Raw genomic sequence first — 17,615 nt, 5'->3', positions numbered from 1 at the left:
ATGGGAGACCAGGTGGCCGGCACTCTAGGCCCTGGTCAGCTGCCCCGCCACTGTTCTTTGACCTTGACTCACCGCAGATACCCTTGATTCTCACCCTGCCTGACTCGCGTCAGAACTCTCCGAGACATGCTGGGCTCCTCAGCGTGCAGGCCAAGCTGGACACTGCCACGTGGGTCATTTTCTACATTTTCTACCCGAATCACAGCCCCTGAAGGCCTGGCGTGCCCTCCGCGTGGTGCCCCCCTGAATCACGCTGTGCTAACCACATCTCCCCTTTCCCGGGTTCAGAGGTTTCCCTGTGGGGGAGTTTCCCGACTCCGGAGGCGGGGCGGGTCCCTCCCACACCAGGCCATTTCTCAGAGATTGTAGACCATTGATTGGCTCATATGAAATGTAGGGCTCCGAGAAATTCAGTAATTTTCCGAAGACGACACAGTGAAGAAGTACAGAACGAGTTAACACTCTGTGCTGAGTTCAGGAGACTGTCCCTTCGTATGACGCTTTCAGCGGGGACTCCCTGCACAGACTGATGAAGGCATCGCCATCAGGAAGGTTCCAGTGCTCTGGGTTAAGTGCCTGCTGCAGAGTACGCCAAACACCTATTTCTGGCCTTTTTCAGGCCCAGAATTCCTTTGACCTCCACATATCTGCAGCCCATCGCTACTTCTTAACCCACCCCCTCAACTCAGTTGTGCAGAATGGCCGGCTGGAGACTGGCCAGTGCTCCGACCCGGGCAAGTCACCTTCATAATTCCTCGAGCATTCCCCCAGAAGGGGCTCCGGCTCTGAATCGCCGCTGTTAGAAAAGTCAGCTCCTGTGTGGCTCACTCTGTTTCTTTTCCTTGATTGCTTGCTGTGTTCTTGTGCTGCGGTGCTATTTTGATTGTGATTTTGTTTCTCCCCTGTGCTTTATCACCTCCCAATTGTTACACACACACACACACACACACACACACACACACACACACACACACACACACACACACACACACACACACACACACACACACACACACACACACACACACACACACACACACACACACACACACACCCAGCAATGACAAGACCTTCAGCCCTGCTTCAGAAAGTCAGAGTGCTGAATGCTGGGAAATTCTTGTGATCCCAAAGAATGCTTAAATGCCCCAAGTTCCTTCCCACTCTCAAAACGAGACACTGGCATTCATAAAGGCCACCACCTGAGGCACAGTGGGTCAGCGGGTGACACCGGCGAACACTCAGAAAATGTCGCCGGCGTATTCTTGTATCGTGACTCCATTCATTCCCCGGGCGTGGCTCGAGTGGGGAAACGGTACATCCGCAGATGGAAGATTCCCGTCATCCTCCAACAGTTCCCTGACCTCCTTGTTGAGATGGGTGATCTATTGGAAGCAGTTCACATTTTCAAACACAAATGTTGTAGCAGGACCGACGGTAAGTATCTGACTTCCTTCTCGTCTTTCCTTGGCGTGTGCAGACTGGACCAAAAGGATCGAGTACCAGCCTGGCTCGGGGAGCGTGCCCCTGTTCCCCAGCATCTACCTGGAGACGTGCGACGGGGCCGTGTCGTCACTCCAGGTCACCGCGGAGCTCCAGACCAATTACATCGGCAAGGGCTGCGACCGGGAGACCTACTCGGAAAAGTCCCTTCAGAAATTGTGCGGTAGGTGCTCCCTTCTCGGAGCTTTCTAGATGCAGGGCTCACCTTGCTGGGGTGAAAGAATCAGCCCTCTCTGCCTGACTCGCCCTCCAGGGCAGATACTTGTTGATGGCAGGAGGTTCAGACCCGGCCAGTCTTGTGGGCCTTGGCAAGTGGTGGGGCCCAGTCTCCACCCTGGCAAGATGGGGATTAAATGGCACAGTGTGTCTTAAGATTTTGCTCCTGGTAGAGAGCCAGAAGAGAGACGGGGGCAGTGGGGGATCAGAGGGCAGACGTCATGTGTCCAAAAATCCTCCCCAATATCTGGATGACTATTATTTTTTCAGCCCAGCCTTTTTACCAAAGCGAACCAGGCCCCGCAGCGAGAGGGCGGCTCTCCCCCGGGGACCCTGCGGGTGGGAGGCTGCGCCTCCCAGAGCGGGGCCGGCGGAGCCTGGTGTGGATGTGTTGAGGGGCCCCCCTCCCCACGCGCCCTGTTCCACCCGTGTTCCCCAGTCCCTCCCCACGTACCCCGGCACATCATCCTTCTCTTCCATGTCCCGAGAGTCCCGTGTGACTCCCAGCCATGGAAGGCCTTGCTCCTGCAGGGGGGCTCAAGAGGAGACACACACACACACACACACACACACACACACGCACACACTCTGAAGTGGCATGGCGGCTAGGTGTCAGCACGATCGGCACTCGGCACCAGGCTCCAGGGGCCTGTGGGACTGCAGACATCCCCGGAGCGGTGTGCAACAACTCCAGTATTCCAGACGGCTCTTGCCAAAAAAAAAAAAAAAAGGATGGCAAGGGCCTGTGATATTTAGGAAAAGCACCTCCAGCCTTTCCTTCCATCTGTTATGCGGAAGTCATCCGCGATGACATCTCACTCTGAATGAATATCCCGCGTGCCTGGAGTAAAAGTCAAGCCGACCCCACGCAGCCGCCGTGGTGGGGTAGAGCCATTTCCCGCAGCGCCCCCAGGGTCGGAGCGGACGATGAATCAGCTCGCGAAGGACCGGGAGGGCTCGAGGGCGCCTGCCTGCGACGCGGCTTCACGGGCCGCCAGGGCAGGGGCGGGGGACACGGGGCTGGGGCGGGGGGGGGGGGGGGAGAAGGATGTTCTCGGGGAGCGAAGCTGCAGCGCGCAAGCTCGCTCCATCGGGTGCTGAAAGCCATGTCAGTTCAGCCAGAAAGGAGAGGCGCACACGAGTGCCTACACACACACACACACACACACACACCACAAACACACACCACAGAGCCTTACCAAGCACTGCCTGCTGCCCTGGGATGAGAGAAGCCCTGCTAACCTTCCAGTAGCACCATCTACCACTCTGGAGAACACTGGCTAGCAACCTCGGCCACCAGACCAGCCCGCCTGACGTCGCACGACTCACGCTTGACTGCACCGGGAAAAGAACACAGGCAAAGGCAGAAGCAAAGCCCCAGGGGCTCCCTGAGCTGGTACTGTTCCCAGCACGGGGGGTGGGCAGCCGAGTCCTGTGGGCACTGTGACCTCTAGGAAGATGAGTGTGAGTGTGTGTGTGTGTGTGTGTGTGTGTGTGTGTGTGCAGCGGTCATGCATTTGGCGCCCTTCAAATATATATTGACTTTGGAGGGAAACAGGCCGGTGAGAACGTTGTTACCAAGTCTAAGCAAAGCACAATGAGTTCTGCGCCATGGGAGCTGCAGTAGAGATGAACGTGAGATAGAATTAAGAGGCAAAAACCCACAAGAATCAGCGGTGGATCCTCTTTCGGGATGGAGGAAGAAGGAATCTGAGAAGCACCATGGAGAGCATCTTCACTGGACAGCAGCACAACCGCCCCAAGCTGGGAACCTGGAGGCCATAGCGGAGACCCGGAACGCCGGCGACAGTCACCTGTGGCACACCCAACCCTGTCCTTCCTCTCCGTTCCTCCGAGGCGTTGCCTCGCGATGCTTACCCCTCCTGCCTCCCACGGAGCCAGCGGGGAGCCCCAGGCCCGGGTTCCCCTCTACTTGTGGGCCAGACTTAGCCTGAGCTGGGCCCCGCCGCGCTTAGGGAGTTGTTCCGCTGCTTGTCGTTTCTTCCGCCAGCTCGGTGCCAGGCTTTTCCAGAGGGGAAGAGGCACGGTGCCGTGCTGAGCACAGGAAAGCCTGCGGTGAGAACCGTCAACCAAGCGAGAGCCGACAGCCCCAGCGGGCTCGCTCCCGTGACCCCCCGGCACTGAGGGTGACATGAAACGGAAAAGTGCCGTGCGTGCGTGTGTCTTCCGTACCTAACTCAGAGGTCGGAGGCTGCTCCCCGAGGGACCGGCTGCTGCCTCCCATACGCACTGCCGGGGGAGCCGCGGGCCCCCCCTTGGCACATGCTTATTTCTTCAGGGTCCCTTAAGCAACGACCCCCACCTCATGCCCCCCCGCCCCACGTTGGGCAGAACACCTTTGCCCACCCCCACCTCACTGGGCAGGCGCTCTACCACTGCACTCATGCCTCCCACCCCTTTGGGGTTTAGTTAGATGTCAGATGGTGTCTCGCATTCGCATCATGCCTGGTGACATTGTCCCTCCTCCAGCCTCTCCTGTTGCTGGGATAAGGGAGGGACGCCGCCGCAGCCGGCTTCTCAGTGGTGGGGAAGGTACGCTTGTTCACGTTCGCTCCAGCTGGCCTCAAATCGCAATCCTCCCAACCTCCCGTCTCCCAGGCAGGCAGCACTGCAGGCTTTCAACACCACGCCTGGCTCCGTGCACGCTCCAGAAGGAGCCCTGTTCCTTCATCGTGCTGGTTTCGTCCCTGAAACTCCCCCCACATATCATCCCCTGTCCTCTGTTGGTCACCCAGAGAGCACTTTGAGGTGCCGAGGTCTCTGTCCATAGCAGAACGCAAACAGCCCCAAAAGCCACGTTCAGACAGCGGCCATCACCTGCTGCAGCACAGCCGGAAGCGGGCCCCGTCCCCCCGGCCCGCGTCCGCCGGCCGCTGTAGGGCAGTTTCCCCCTCCCGGTAGGCTGCACCCCACAGACCTGAAGCCAGACCTCCCCTCGGGCTCGAGTCACCGCTGCCGTGTGCGCACCCCGGTTCTGCGCGAGTTCCCGGGGTCTGGCCTCTCCAGGGAGCAGCGCGGAGGCCGCCGCGCGGCCTGGTGCGCGATGGTGCCGCGCCGTGTCCAGCAGCGGGGCGTCCCGCGTCTCCCCTCCGCGCCCCCCCGGGGGGGAGAAGACCCGGAAGCCAGAGGCAGCCGGTCGAGTCTGTTAGCGTTTATTGAGATCTCCTGGTTAAGTGCAGCCCCGCGCTCTCTGCCAGGCAACACTGGCGGGCCGGGGGTGGGGGGGGGAGGGGGCAAGGCCCGCCCTTCCCCTCGCCTGGCCCAGGGAAGACAAGGGCCCCCCCATCCACGGCCTTGTCAGGGTGCATGTGGTCATCCGTGGCCTCTCTGTGGGCGGCGGGGGGCCCACGGAACCGGGCTGTGCTTGGCAGGTCAGCGGGGTGGCCCGTGTAGCAGACGGGACAACGCCAGTGTGTCTGACGGCCACGCCCGGCTCTAGCTGGCTGCACGGCGTGGCGGTCTCCGTCCAGTTGCCTCCCGTCCCCGCGCCTCAGTTTCCACGTTTGCAGAAGGCGCGCGGGTGTTGGGGCTGGGGCTGTTGGCGATGGGCTGACGTCCTCGCGGGTCGCGGCCCAGGGCTCGCCGCGCCTGGGCATCCCGTGTGCGCTCGGCACAGAGGAGGAGCACGCCAGGTCCTTCGTCCAGCAGCGGCATCTGCTTCCTGCCCCAGAAAGGCTCCCAGGGAAATCGACCGCCATCCTAATAAAACAGAGCAGATGATAATCAAACTGTGAAATCTCCACTGTACCCACAGAAGACATTTACAAGAAGATCTACATGGGATGGGACTCTTCTAGAACCTTCTCTCGTGTCTCCTTCTAGCTCGCACTAGTGCTTGCTCCCCACTCCTCTCCCCAAGCCCGTTTGGGGAGGCTCCTAACCAGTTAGCCCCGGGGCTGCACAGTCCTCACCAAAAGGTGGGCGCTCGCTCCCAGGGGTGCGGCATGGCCCCCGTGTGAGCCAGAGCCCGGCTTCCTGTCGCCAGCAGAAGCCACCGGGCTTCTCAGCCCGCGACCCTCGCCGGGCACCTTTCCCCCGCCTTACCGTGTCTATCACTTTGCGTCTCCCAAGTTGCCCATGGCTCCTCAAGCGGACGGAAGCAGTTTGCAGGCCACGTGGGGTCGGACCCTCATTTCCCCAGGTTGCCGGGCTGGGGTGGAGGGGCAGGCAGGCCTCCCTGAACAGGAGGGCTGCGTGGTGCCTCCCGGCCCAGGAACCCGCCTCCGACGGTGACCCCGCAGGCCTCTGTCTCCCCCCCACCCCCCCCCCCCAGGAGCCTCCTCCGGCATCATCGACCTCTTGCCCTCCCCCAGCGCCGCCACCAACTGGACAGCCGGACTGCTAGTGGACAGCGGGGAGATGATCTTCCGGTTCGACGGCCGGCAGGGCGCCAAGATCCCCGACGGGGTGGTGCCCAAGAACCTGACGGACCAGTTCACCATCACCATGTGGATGCAGCACGGCCCCGGCACGGGCGTGCGGGCCGAGAAGGAGACCATCCTCTGCAACTCGGACAAGACCGGTGAGTCCGTCCCCGCCCCCCCCCCCCCCGCCTGGCCCCGCCCCCATCCAGTGGCCCGCCCGCAGCGCCAGACCCCAGGGTGCGGACCAAGGTGGGCGTGTCCCCCAAGAATACCCCGGGGCTGCTGGGGGGGGGGGCCAGAGGCGAGGACCTCGTTCTCATCCTCACTTCAGCCACGTCCCACCCCGAACATATTATGCCAAGACCGCCAGATGCCCTTCTTTTTGAATCAGACTGAGTGATTTGAAAGTCACTTCGGTTAAGAGTGAGACCAAACAGTTGCGGGACGTTTCCAGTTTCTAAGCCAGGGCACAGCGGGTCCCGGCCCGGTGGCTAAGGACGCTCCGTTAGGACAGGCGCCCGCAGCTCACGACACAAGGCCACGCCAGCGACTCGGGAGGCTGAGATCTGAGGGCGGAGGGTGGAAGCCAGCCTGGGCAGGAAAGTCTGTGAAACTCTTTATTTCCGATAAACCACCAAAAAGTCAGAAATGGACACTGTGGCTCACGTTTTAGAGCACTTAGCTTGAGTGAAAAAGCGAAGGGACCGTGCTGGCACGCCAGAAAAAGCTCCTGGTCAGCCGCGTGACTCGGTTCAGTCGTGTGGCCTCTCTGCCTCATTTTCCTGGTCTATAAAATAGGCATGATAGTGTTCTCCCCCTCCGGCCTTAGCCTGTATTAGGACAGACACACAGTCTGGCAGACTCCAGGAGGGAAAATGACTCTCCCAGTGCCCACAGGCTCCACCCACGCCTGCGTGACTCCAAGGCCCTGCCCTTCCCGCGAGCACGCCCCCCGCGGGAGGCCTGTGCCTCGGGCTCACAGACTGCTCCCTGAGCAGCGACACAGTCAATTGTGAGGTCTCTGACACTGGCAGACAGAACAGCTCCTCTCCTGCCAATCCGTGGCCCGGGGGCTGGGTCCATCATGACTTACGTCCCAAGCAAGAAAGGAAGTGTTCCTATCGGAGGAGAAAACGGCCATCGATGGGTGCAGTGTGTCGGGGGAGGGGCCCCGTTACTCATCGCCGTGGACAACCCCAGATTTCCATCTATAATGCTGGGAAATCAATTGCCCCCTCCTCCCAGAAGCTACACGTACGCTCACGCCTCTAAACCGAGGTGAGCTGGACAAAAGAGGTGTACCCTGTGGTCACCCTGTCATGTCCGATGCGGTAACCCTGAGACTCAGAGAGGCCGATGTGAAGGGAGCCGGGCTGGCGTCCAGAACCCAGCTGGCCTCTGGGAAACGTTTCGCGGTGGGCTCCCAGGGCTTCTCCTTCCATGTCGGTGAGTTCTGCCATGTATGTTCTAGAACATTCACCAGAACCAATTGTAAGTAAAGCCAGGGGAGCCGCTTGCCGTGTCACGGCCGCGGCCGGCCCGCCCAGGACTTCCTCTCACCCCCGAAGGCCTCCTTGTGCTTTCCAGAGATGAACCGCCATCACTACGCCCTGTACGTGCACAACTGCCGCCTCGTGCTCCTCTTGCGGAAGGACTTCGACCAGGCCGACACCTTCCGCCCCGCGGAGTTCCACTGGAAGCTGGATCAGGTAAGGCTCTCGGGCATGCGCGCCCCGGCCGTGATGGCGGGGGGGGGGGGGGGGGGGTAGGTACCGCCAGGAATCGCCGCTTTCAAAGAAATCAGCTCTGGGAGGCTCTCAGCTTCCGAAAGTGAAGGTAGACACTCGCCTCAAGGCCACTGGGAGAGAAGAAGGCCAGACTTCGGACGCCCCGGGCCGGTTGGCCTGCTAGCATGCATCTCGTCCGCTGGCGGTGTGCTGAGCTGGTGGGGAGGGAGGCCTCCCGGGGGTGTCGCTAGCGCATCTCCGTGTTGTCAGTGGTCCGGGTCTCCCTTCTAGGGCTCTGCTACCTCCCGTGGGTGATGGCGCAGCTTGCTCTCAGCAACAGGAAGTAGAGAACAGGGACCCGAGGGCTTTGAAGCCCACACCCTTGAGGTGTTGATTTCAAGGAGGACTAATTCACGCTGAGATGCAGGCGATCGCTCCTCCCTTTCGTTCCGTGGTCGTTTCGTTTCCGTGGTCAAACAAAGACCTCATTCAAAGTGTAACAGAAATCAAGGGGAAGAGTGTTTGGGAGATCCGGTGGCCGCTGTCTAGCCACTCCACAAAACCCCACCCCGCCAGATCCCAGAATTGGAGAAAGATGGCATGCGGATGTGTCGTCTGCAGGTCCTCTTGCGTGGGGAAGGCTGAGTCTTGTCGGAATGGGGAAACCTTGACATTATTTATACGGTTCTTCACAGCAATGTCCTAAAGTACCAGATGGCTTTTATGGGATGTTTTAAAATATATAATACAAATTGAAGGGAATTAAAATAAATTCCATATTGTGAGGGTATTTTTTTTTAAACACGCGCATTGCCATACTGGTAGCGATAATTATAGACACCCCGCGGCGTTTTCTGATTGGGGATGGAGAAGCGCGGGTACAGGCAAATGAAGTTGCGGAGTCTGAGATTAAAAATAGGCACGGAAGGGATTCTGGTTGTATAGACAAATCTATTTCAGAATCCAGCAAGAGTGAAATCTGTTCCTAAAGGAGTGAACTGAAGCGAAGGCGGAGGGGTTCACTGGACGCCTCTCCGACTGCGCCGGCCCTGTGGCTCTTCCGTCGGAGCCACTCTGTGTCAGGCAGGCTCCGGCCTGCGGGAGACCCCCCCTCCCCCCACCCCCAGCAGGCCCACTGAGGCCCAGGCTCGGCGACAGGCCCGAGGTGTCATCGGTCCCCGCCCTTCCTAGCATTGCGTCCTGCGTCCTGCGCACATGTAAAATGGAACGCATCTTCGGGTACAGAGTCTTTGACTTTTTTTTTTTTTGGCCAGTCCTGGGCCTTGGACTCAGGGCCTGAGCACTGTCCCTGGCTTCTTCCCGCTCAAGACTAGCACTCTGCCACTTGAGCCACAGCGCCGCTTCTGGCCGTTTTCTGTATATGTGGTGCTGGGGAATCGAACCTAGGGCCTCGTGTATCCGAGGCAGGCACTCTTGCCACTAGGCCATATCCCCAGCCCCGTCTTTGACGTTTTTAAGAGATCAGAATTACCAGTGTAATGCAGATCGATCCTACTCTTTACTCGTTATATTCATTAGCTTTATCGTTTATTTTCTTCGAGTACTTGTACGAAGGGGTTTCAGTTCAACACGTCAGTTTGGGAGTGCAATGCGTCTTGATCGGTGTCACCCCATCTCTCCCAGCCCCGCCCCATCCCCTCGATTCACGGGGCTCCATTTCCCATCCTTCCTCCACCCTGTCCTCCCCTTAGTCTCACCCCCACGAGACACCGAGGCCCAGTCTCCTGGTATTCATTCTGAGGAAACCCTTCCAAACCGTCTCGTCTTCTCCTTGTTCAGCTCTACCTTCTTCATCTTTGTCTGGGCAGGCTGGCATAAAAACTATTTTTAAAAAAAAAATTTAAACCCAGCCTGAGCAGCCTAAAATGGTAGACATTTTATTTCCCCACAGTTAAGGGGGCTAGGTGTCCTCCCGGCTCACGGAAAACCCGCTTCGCACGCTGTCTGCCCGGCGGAGGTGGACAGTTCTCTCCATACGAGGAACCCCCTCCCACGACCTCGTTTAATCTCTGCTGCTTCCTAAAGGGTCTGTCCCCGAATAGAATGGGATTTCATGTCCCCAGATGCCACCCTTGTGAGGAAGTGAGTCAGAGCGTACCATTTTTGTGCTGTGGAAATCACGCACAGGAACTCGTTACTGACCATCTGGAGACGGGTGACCAGGAGCCCCTGCTGAAGCCACAGTGAGCCCGGGCCCGGCACACACGACCCACGCCGACTGGGACGCGCGTGCCACACACCCCAGTCATCCTGGTAGACCAGCCCGCAGACCCGCCTTTCTGAAACCTGGGCAGAAAGAACCTTCCGGAAGCTGCTTGCCAATCACTCGGAGTGAGCGCGTCTTGTGAAGCTTCCTCCCCGGGGGAGTCGCCCTGGCACGGCTCCCCTCCCCCAGGATGCCGCAGATCCCACGCAGAACTCTCTCCTGGCTGTACCTCGGTTTCCCCTTTCTCCTGTCTGCTCTCTTTGGCCTGAGCACCGCTCCGCCCCTTCGGTGCTTGCGGCCCTGAGCACGCGCTCACTGGGTGCGCGGTGCGCGGAGGCGAATGGATGCAGACATCAAAAGAAGGGCGCGACGGCGTGCGGAAGGGGGGAGCCGGGGAGGAAAAACCCTAAGATCCTTTTCCAAACCTCCCGGTGAGTCACTGACCTTTGGATCCGTTCGACCGAGCAATTTAAAATTCTAACGCTCTGTCCCGTTTCGCTCTCTGGATCTCAGACAGTGCTGGTGTTTGATCTTGATAACTTAATTCAGAGACCCAGCTGGATTTGCCACCAGTGGGTCTGCAGCTGGCCTTCGCAAGGAAGGATTTAAGCTGCTGTCATTTCAGTGCTCAGTATTGTGTCGTAACGAAACTCCTGACCCAGCGTGGAAGTTTCCAGAAGCAGCGTATCTGTTGCCATGCCAGATGGACCCTCTTCCTTTATTCCGCGGTTTATTCGGATACCAATCATGGGCCGGGCTCTGTGCTGAGAACCCAGGATCCGTAGCCGAAATAGGAGCATCTGCTTTCTGGAAGGTTCCCTGAGCGTGAGTCACAGAGTTTACAGTCCCGTGTAGTCGGGGTGGTAGAACATCTGCGCAGGACATCTGAATGGATTGGGGAGCTCCATGGCGGGGGCCGGTCCCGCCAGGCGCAGGCCCGGGGACGCGGGGGAGACGCTGGGTAAGCGCCAGGACCCCGGCACGAGGCGGCCGGAGGGCAGGAGCACCGTGCCCCGCCCAGGGAGCTCGCTCAGTACAGGAGCGGGCACGAGGGAGGGGAGAGGTGGCTCGGGTCAGGAGGTGGACCCAGTGCCCCGGCGCCCTCAGCCCCCCTCCCGCCCCCCCCCCCCCCGCGTACCCACCGTGGGCGACGCCGCTGCCGGCTACGTCCCGGAAATGCCTCTGGCCACCCAGCGCGCTCCACGGAAGCAGCAGAAAAGTCCGTGCTGAGACCCTTTTCTCTGATAAACTACTCAGGAAAAGGTGGAAGTAGCGCCGTGGCTCCTAGTGTCGCACGAGCCTTGGCCACAGAGGGCTGGGGGACAGGGCCTGAGCTCAAGCCCCAGGACCAGCAACAATAAGATCCTGCATTGCAAAAACATGTTTGTCATTAGGCCTCCTCAAATATTCCGCAGCGTACCTTTATCCTGTAAGTCACTGGCTCGAGATTACTGAGAAAAATGATTATTTTGTCGTAAGAAAACCAACACGTTGATGGATTTGTTGGGGAAGTTTGGATCTTCTTAAGTGACACTCCTCATGAATGCTTCTCATTCTCTCCGAACCCCCAGCTCCCCGGGGAGGGGGGGCACGTCTGGTCCCCAGTTAGCCCTTGCCATGTCTAGAAGGAAGGGACGGGTATCATCCACCACCCCCCCACCCTGTGTTGACCGTAGTCTTCCTCTTCCTGCCTAAAGAAGAGATCTGGTGCCAGGCCCGGCTCTGCAGAGCCGAGATGGGAACATCCTGGTCTCGGGCCAAAACCTTGGCCTGCCAGTTCCTTCCTGCTTAAGGCGGGATGATGAAGCTCCCGGAAGAAGATAAAGATGACCGGATCCGTTCCTCGTGGAGAAGAGCGAGCGTTGGAAGGACGGCAGAGCCGGTTTTCTTGGATCTGCTCATTCAGCCACACTGGGAGTCAAATAGGTTAGTTCAATCATTATTATAGCCAAGTGCCGAGAAGTTAATTAGAGAGCGGTCAGTCCAGCCCAGGCCAGTCATCTTAATGAGCGAAATAATTGGGCATTGTCAGCACTCTAATTTCGCTGTTAAAGACTAACTCTTGGCTACTCCAGCCAGGTTTCCTCGAGGACAGTCTCGCCATCCCCCCTCCGCGTCCATTCATTCCCCGTTCACTGCCGTCAGTGAGGCCCCCTCCTCCTAGAAGGGGTGTCCTGCACGGAAGGGAGGCGGGGCGACGCCTCTTCTTCCTCATTGGCGGAGAAGTCCCAGTGGCTTTTTCAAAGGCATCAACCCGCAGGGTTGTGCTGAGTCCACTGTCTATCCCGGTGACCTCTGAACTGGCGCCTGACACTTGTACGCGCCATCGAGACGGATGCGGGCGGGTTCTCTGCTCTGCCCCGTGAGCCACGGCTCCGCCCCCAACCTTGGGGCGATGAATCGGAGATGAAGCGGCTCGTGGACGGGTTCCCCACCGTGATCCTCAGAGCGCCGCCTCCGGCGTAGCTCGGACGATGGCGGGTGTGAGCCACCAGCACCGGCTTTCCTTCCGTTTCCGACAGGGCTTCGGGGTCCGGGGGGCAGGGAACGGTGGCTTCTGTGGTCTCGTGGTGTCGTTACGGTTTGCTGACGCGCGTCCTGCCCGGTAGGCGGTCTGCCCTCCGCCCACGTGGGTGCCCGCACGCGCGTGTGCCCCTGAGCTCTGCTTCCTCTGAGGGACGATGCCGCGGCAGCCCGTCGGTGGTGAAACACACTTCCCGACACCCCGGTCCCCGCGCAGCGGCCCCTCCCCTCCCCCGCGTACCTGGGGGTCCCCAGAGGCCCCCCCCAAGCTTCCCACCTCCTGATCCCCGAAACCCGTGAGCACGTTGCCTACGGGGTCACTTTCAGGTCCCAAGGTTCGTGGGTCCTTCTTCGGGGTGGGGGGGCCGCGGGGATGGACGCAGAGGTCCCGCGTGGCACGGTGTGACGTGGAGTCTTGCGCGGAGCGGCGGGGCCCCGCCTCTAGGAACGTGAGGAGGGGAGGAGTCTGCCCTCCGCGAGGGATGTGTCCTCGTGGACACCTTGATCTTAGTCCAGTGAGACTCCGTTCAGACCCGTGGCCTCCAGCACCAGGCGGTCGCGTCAGTCGGGGTTGTTCTGATGCAGCGTTTGCAGTCACGGTTGTCCCGTGGACCTTGGGGAAGCCCCGGCCCCATCAGTGAAAGCCACATCGCAGCCCTTGGCACTCCACCGACGTGAAACCCGACCCGGCTTTCCAAACAGACCCATAGACCCCTCTGCACACCAAGATGGGGCGCCGGAGCCCCAGCGCCCCCCAGAGCCGCGCCCGGGAAGCGCAGCCTCGGGAGGGAGGAGGAAGGGGGCCGGTGCACCCCGGGCAGTGCTTCCCCCTGGCTCCTTACCACGCCTGTCCCCCCACCCGCCTCCTGTCTCAAGGACCCCCAAGGGGCAGATTTCTGCCCTTTCTTTCCTCTCTGAGCCAGATTTTTCTTGTAGTCTGAGGTGTCCTGCCTGCCCCGCGGCCACTCGATGAGAAATGGAGGCTCCGCCTTCAAGAAAGATCCCAAGCGCACTGTGTTTGAGTCTGGAGAGGCTAACGCACACTTGGAAAAGCCCCTTTCTCTTGACAGAGTCTCCCCTGCAAGCCAAAGCTGGCCAGGTTAGGTGTGAGCGGCAGGTTCTGTTACGGCTGGAATCGGAGAATAGCCCCCGCAGACGCAGGCGCTGAAGGCCGGCTGGGCAGCTGGCGGGCGGGGGACCGGGATTGGCTCACGAGGCTGTCGCTCTGCCGACCGGCGAGTCCACTGGACTGTTGAGGAGACGGGGCCTGGAGGGGGGCAGCCGGCGCCCGGACGTGTGCCTTTGAAGGGTGTAGCTTAGGTCCTTCGCCCCCGCTGCATGAGGGGAGCAGCCTCTTCTGCCACAGCCCCTCCTGGGGTCTCAAGACGCCGTGCTCTTCTTCTCCCCCAGCTCAAGACCGTGGTTCCGGCCCACTTTAAACCTCTCCGGTTTTCAGTTGCTGCTCCCAGGCATTTTGTCACAGTATCGGAAAGCTGTCTGACACCACAGACTCTGAAATGCTTGCCCTTCCCCCGAAGCACCCCCTCCCCCATGGGGCAGTCAGTGCCCCCTGCTTGCAAGCCTTGGTGTTCTGATGAGACCATTGCTGATCCCCCAAGACAAGAGCCCCAGGAAAGACCCTGGGGTCCCCGGCCGTGAGGCTCATTTGTTCTACCTTCTCCCACTCCCCTTCCCCCCCCCCCCCCGTTTCCATCCTTAAGGTCTAAACATGCAAATATTGCCGCACTTATGCTCATTAGTTTAGCTAAAGGAAGTGCCCTTTAATTATGCCTCTAAATAATGAACCTCCTCCATCACCTTGACAATCAGTACATGTTTAGAAGGAAGCAAGGCTCATTATGAAGCAGCCATGGCGTTCCTTGCTTACTTAGAAGATGGTAGCTTTCTTGAGGCAATAGTAGGAGTCAAAAGACAAACAGCCCTTCTGAGGGTGTTAACTCCTTGTGGGCTTGGGTCTAAGAGCAGCAAACAATTACTAACACATGGCGTGGAGGGAGAAGAGGGAAATTCTTGTTGAGATTTTCATAGCTGGGCCTAATTGGGTATCCACACCTTTCCCATTGTTCTTTTGTTGTTGTTGTTGTTGGCCAGTCCTGGGCCTTGGACTCAGGGCCTGAGCACTGTCCCTGGCTTCTTCCCACTCAAGGCCAGCACTCTGCCACCTGAGTCACAGCGCCCCTTCTGGCCGTTTTCTGTATATGTGGTGCTGGGGAATCGAACCCAGGGCTTCATGTGTAGGAGGTGAGCGCTCTTGCCACTAGGCCGTATTCCCAGCCCCCCCATCATTCTTCACTCGTTCATCTGTGCAGAAGCTCACAGAGATGGTTCACTGCCACGCCAGTCCCAATAGCCGAGGCCGGCTGCGCAACCCTGTCTGCCTGCACCTGTTCTCTGCGGCTCGGAAGAAGAAAGCACAGTGTGTCGGGGAGGGGACAGTCATTTCCACCACCTGACCAGCCCATTGCCGGCTCATCCCAAGACCTCCCTCGGGGTCACCACCCTGGCTCTCTATTACCCTCTCTCTGCAAGAGAGAATTGACTTCGCCTCTGCGGGGGAAGGGGCCGGGAAGGCCTCTATTATCTCCTCTTCCACCCTTTATTACAGTTATTTGCTCACTGGTTCGTAGCCTTCACCACACTGAGGAAGCCACATCTTATTCACTTCTTTCTTCTCTAGCACAGTTCCTAGCGCAAATATATGTTTGATAAATGTATCTTAATGTTTCTTTAAAGTAAACGGCACAATCTCATCTTGTGCACCACGGTTTCCAAACACTGGGACCGAGATGTACACGGGCAGGTATCACCTGAGGAAGACTGAGACTAGAAAGCTTTAGGGAAGCAATGTGTATTTGAAACACCCGCACGTGACAGTTTTCAGCAACAAGAAGGGAGACGTGTTCATTTAACACAGGCAGACCTCGGAAAGAAGCCGTGAGAAAGAGCCAAGGCCTGGCGCCGTGTACGTCCTCCTCCCGAGACGCCCACGCCGGTGACCCCGGGAGCAGGAGACCGGCCTCCGGGGGAGGTCAACCGCGAGCGAGGATGGGCACGGTTTGATGGTAGAAATGTTGGCTCTCGTGGTCGTGTTTGCGCTGTTCTACAAATTTGCTAAAACCCATTGAATTATACACTTAGAAGGAATGGATTTTATGGCGTGTAATCATCGGCGAAGCGCGGAGAAAGAAGAACTGAGAAAAGGGAAAAGCAAAAGGAAGGAAAAGGGAAGGGAAGGGAGAGGAGGAGGAGGACACAGACTCGCAGCTCCCTCGGTCCTGTGGAGAGAGGACCCCTTCCCCCCCGGAGTCGGACTCCTATTCCTGAACATCGCAGCCAGCGCTAGCAGCGGCAGGGACCCAGCCCGGGGGCCGTGCCACAGAGAATTCTGTCACCTGGCTGCACTCCCGGGTCCCTTGGGAGGACCTGGGGACCGCGCTCGAGCACCGGCATCACCGTGGGTTCTGTGACTGAGCACCTTTCACTAACAGGAAGCCCACTCTCGCCACACAGCCCCACAGCCGGTCCTAGGGTGGCAACGCCATCACCTGGCCTAGATAGGCTTCCTGGATCCCTGGGATCACCTCCCCATCCCTCCCCCCCCCGCCCCAGGCCTGAGCTTGCTTACACTGGAACTGATCCTGGCTACCACATCCCAAGGGAAACAGTTCACTTAACTCGGAAGCTATCAGTGTATCCAACCCGAACGTTATGGGGAAGATATTAGAAATACATGAGCGGGCTTTTTAAGAATGTTCATGGCATGAGGAAAACGTTACCGATTTTAAGAACATTATGAGTTAAAGAATTTTCAAGACTATGAGAACATCTGTAACTCGCATGAGACAACATGAGCTCATACTTAAGGAAATTAGCAAAAATGAGTTGATTTAGAGGGGGGAGCGGGGTACGAAAGTAACAGGAGAGATGAATTTGCTCGTGTGCTGTCCCCAGTGCTTCCCCTGAGAGCCGCGTCCCCGGCAGGCCCTGCTCTGGAGACGGAGGGCGCCATCAACAAAGCCAGCACCCCCCGGAGCTTCCGAGGGGCTCGGGCACGAGAGACATCTGGGAAAAAGTGCTTTAGATCCACAGTGAGGGATCGCAGGCAGCCACCACCAGAACAGCTCAACGCGAAGGAGGAAGTGAAGAGGAGACCCAGACTGAGCAACGGGAAGCCCCCTGGACTGCTGCTCAGACTGCAGCCATCTTTGAAAACCCTCTCCCACCAGCCCACGGGGACCCAGCAGACGCGGCCCGCGTGGCGTGTCCCACGGAGCGTGCGCGCCCGCGTGGCCACGGAAGACTCCAGCCGCACTCAGAGGAGAGGGGCGGGTGTCCGGTGACGCTCACCGAGCGGGCGAAGGCCTCGCCTCGCGCTGTGTGGAAGGCGTCGGTCTGTTCCTGAGCGCGGGCTCTCCGCGCCTGTCCATCGCCCTGCTCCCTCCCCGGGACCAAAGCCGCCCCCTCCACAGCACACGCCCAGTCAGCACGGGCTGGGTGAGGAGACCGCCCCCTCCCCCCACACCGGCGGCCGGGACCTCCCAGCAGGCAAGGAACGTTCCAGACTCGGGCGAACCTTCCTCCCCTCGGCCGGCTCCGGACGGTCTCCATTTGAATTGCCACCATCGATTGTAAACTACCTTTCAAAAACAAAAAAGACAATCCTTGCGACATAGATTAATATTTCAAGAGAACAAAGTTCTCATTTACAACCAAGACCTTCGGTTTAATCAGCCGAAGGAAATAAAAAGGAGCGTGCGAACATGGCCGCCTCGCGCCGGCTCCCCGCCGTGCCCCGTGCTGGGTTTACCTCCGTGGCCTTTAATTACCCCCTTCCCTCCCGCGCCTGCACCTCCCGCCGTCCTCGCCGTGGAAATGTGATCTGCCATTCAGAGGCTTCAGCAGAAACCACATTCGAGTCAGCACGATGAGCGTCCGACAAAGCGGCCCGGAAGGACGCTTGCAAAGTGTGTTCAGTTAAATCCGGGTTGTGATTCGGGGTGGGAGAGTCATCCGCGT

At 59.0% G+C, this 17,615-nt stretch overlaps 1 protein-coding gene across 1 annotated transcript in view; it reads left to right on the top strand.

Annotated features, from left to right (window-relative positions):
* Positions 1 to 17,615, top strand: part of Clstn2 (calsyntenin 2) — a 309,384-nt gene that overhangs the window by 271,822 nt on the left and 19,947 nt on the right. The window contains 3 exon segments of the mRNA XM_048334920.1: positions 1,478 to 1,663; positions 6,011 to 6,259; positions 7,689 to 7,810. Coding sequence (XP_048190877.1) covers positions 1,478 to 1,663; positions 6,011 to 6,259; positions 7,689 to 7,810 — 557 coding nt within the window.

This window comes from Perognathus longimembris, chromosome 26, assembly GCF_023159225.1.
Source record: "Perognathus longimembris pacificus isolate PPM17 chromosome 26, ASM2315922v1, whole genome shotgun sequence".
In the NCBI taxonomy this organism is placed as follows: domain Eukaryota; kingdom Metazoa; phylum Chordata; class Mammalia; order Rodentia; family Heteromyidae; genus Perognathus; species Perognathus longimembris.
The sequence above is the reverse complement of the archived record's forward strand: the minus strand, read 5'-3'. Positions and strand labels throughout refer to the sequence as shown.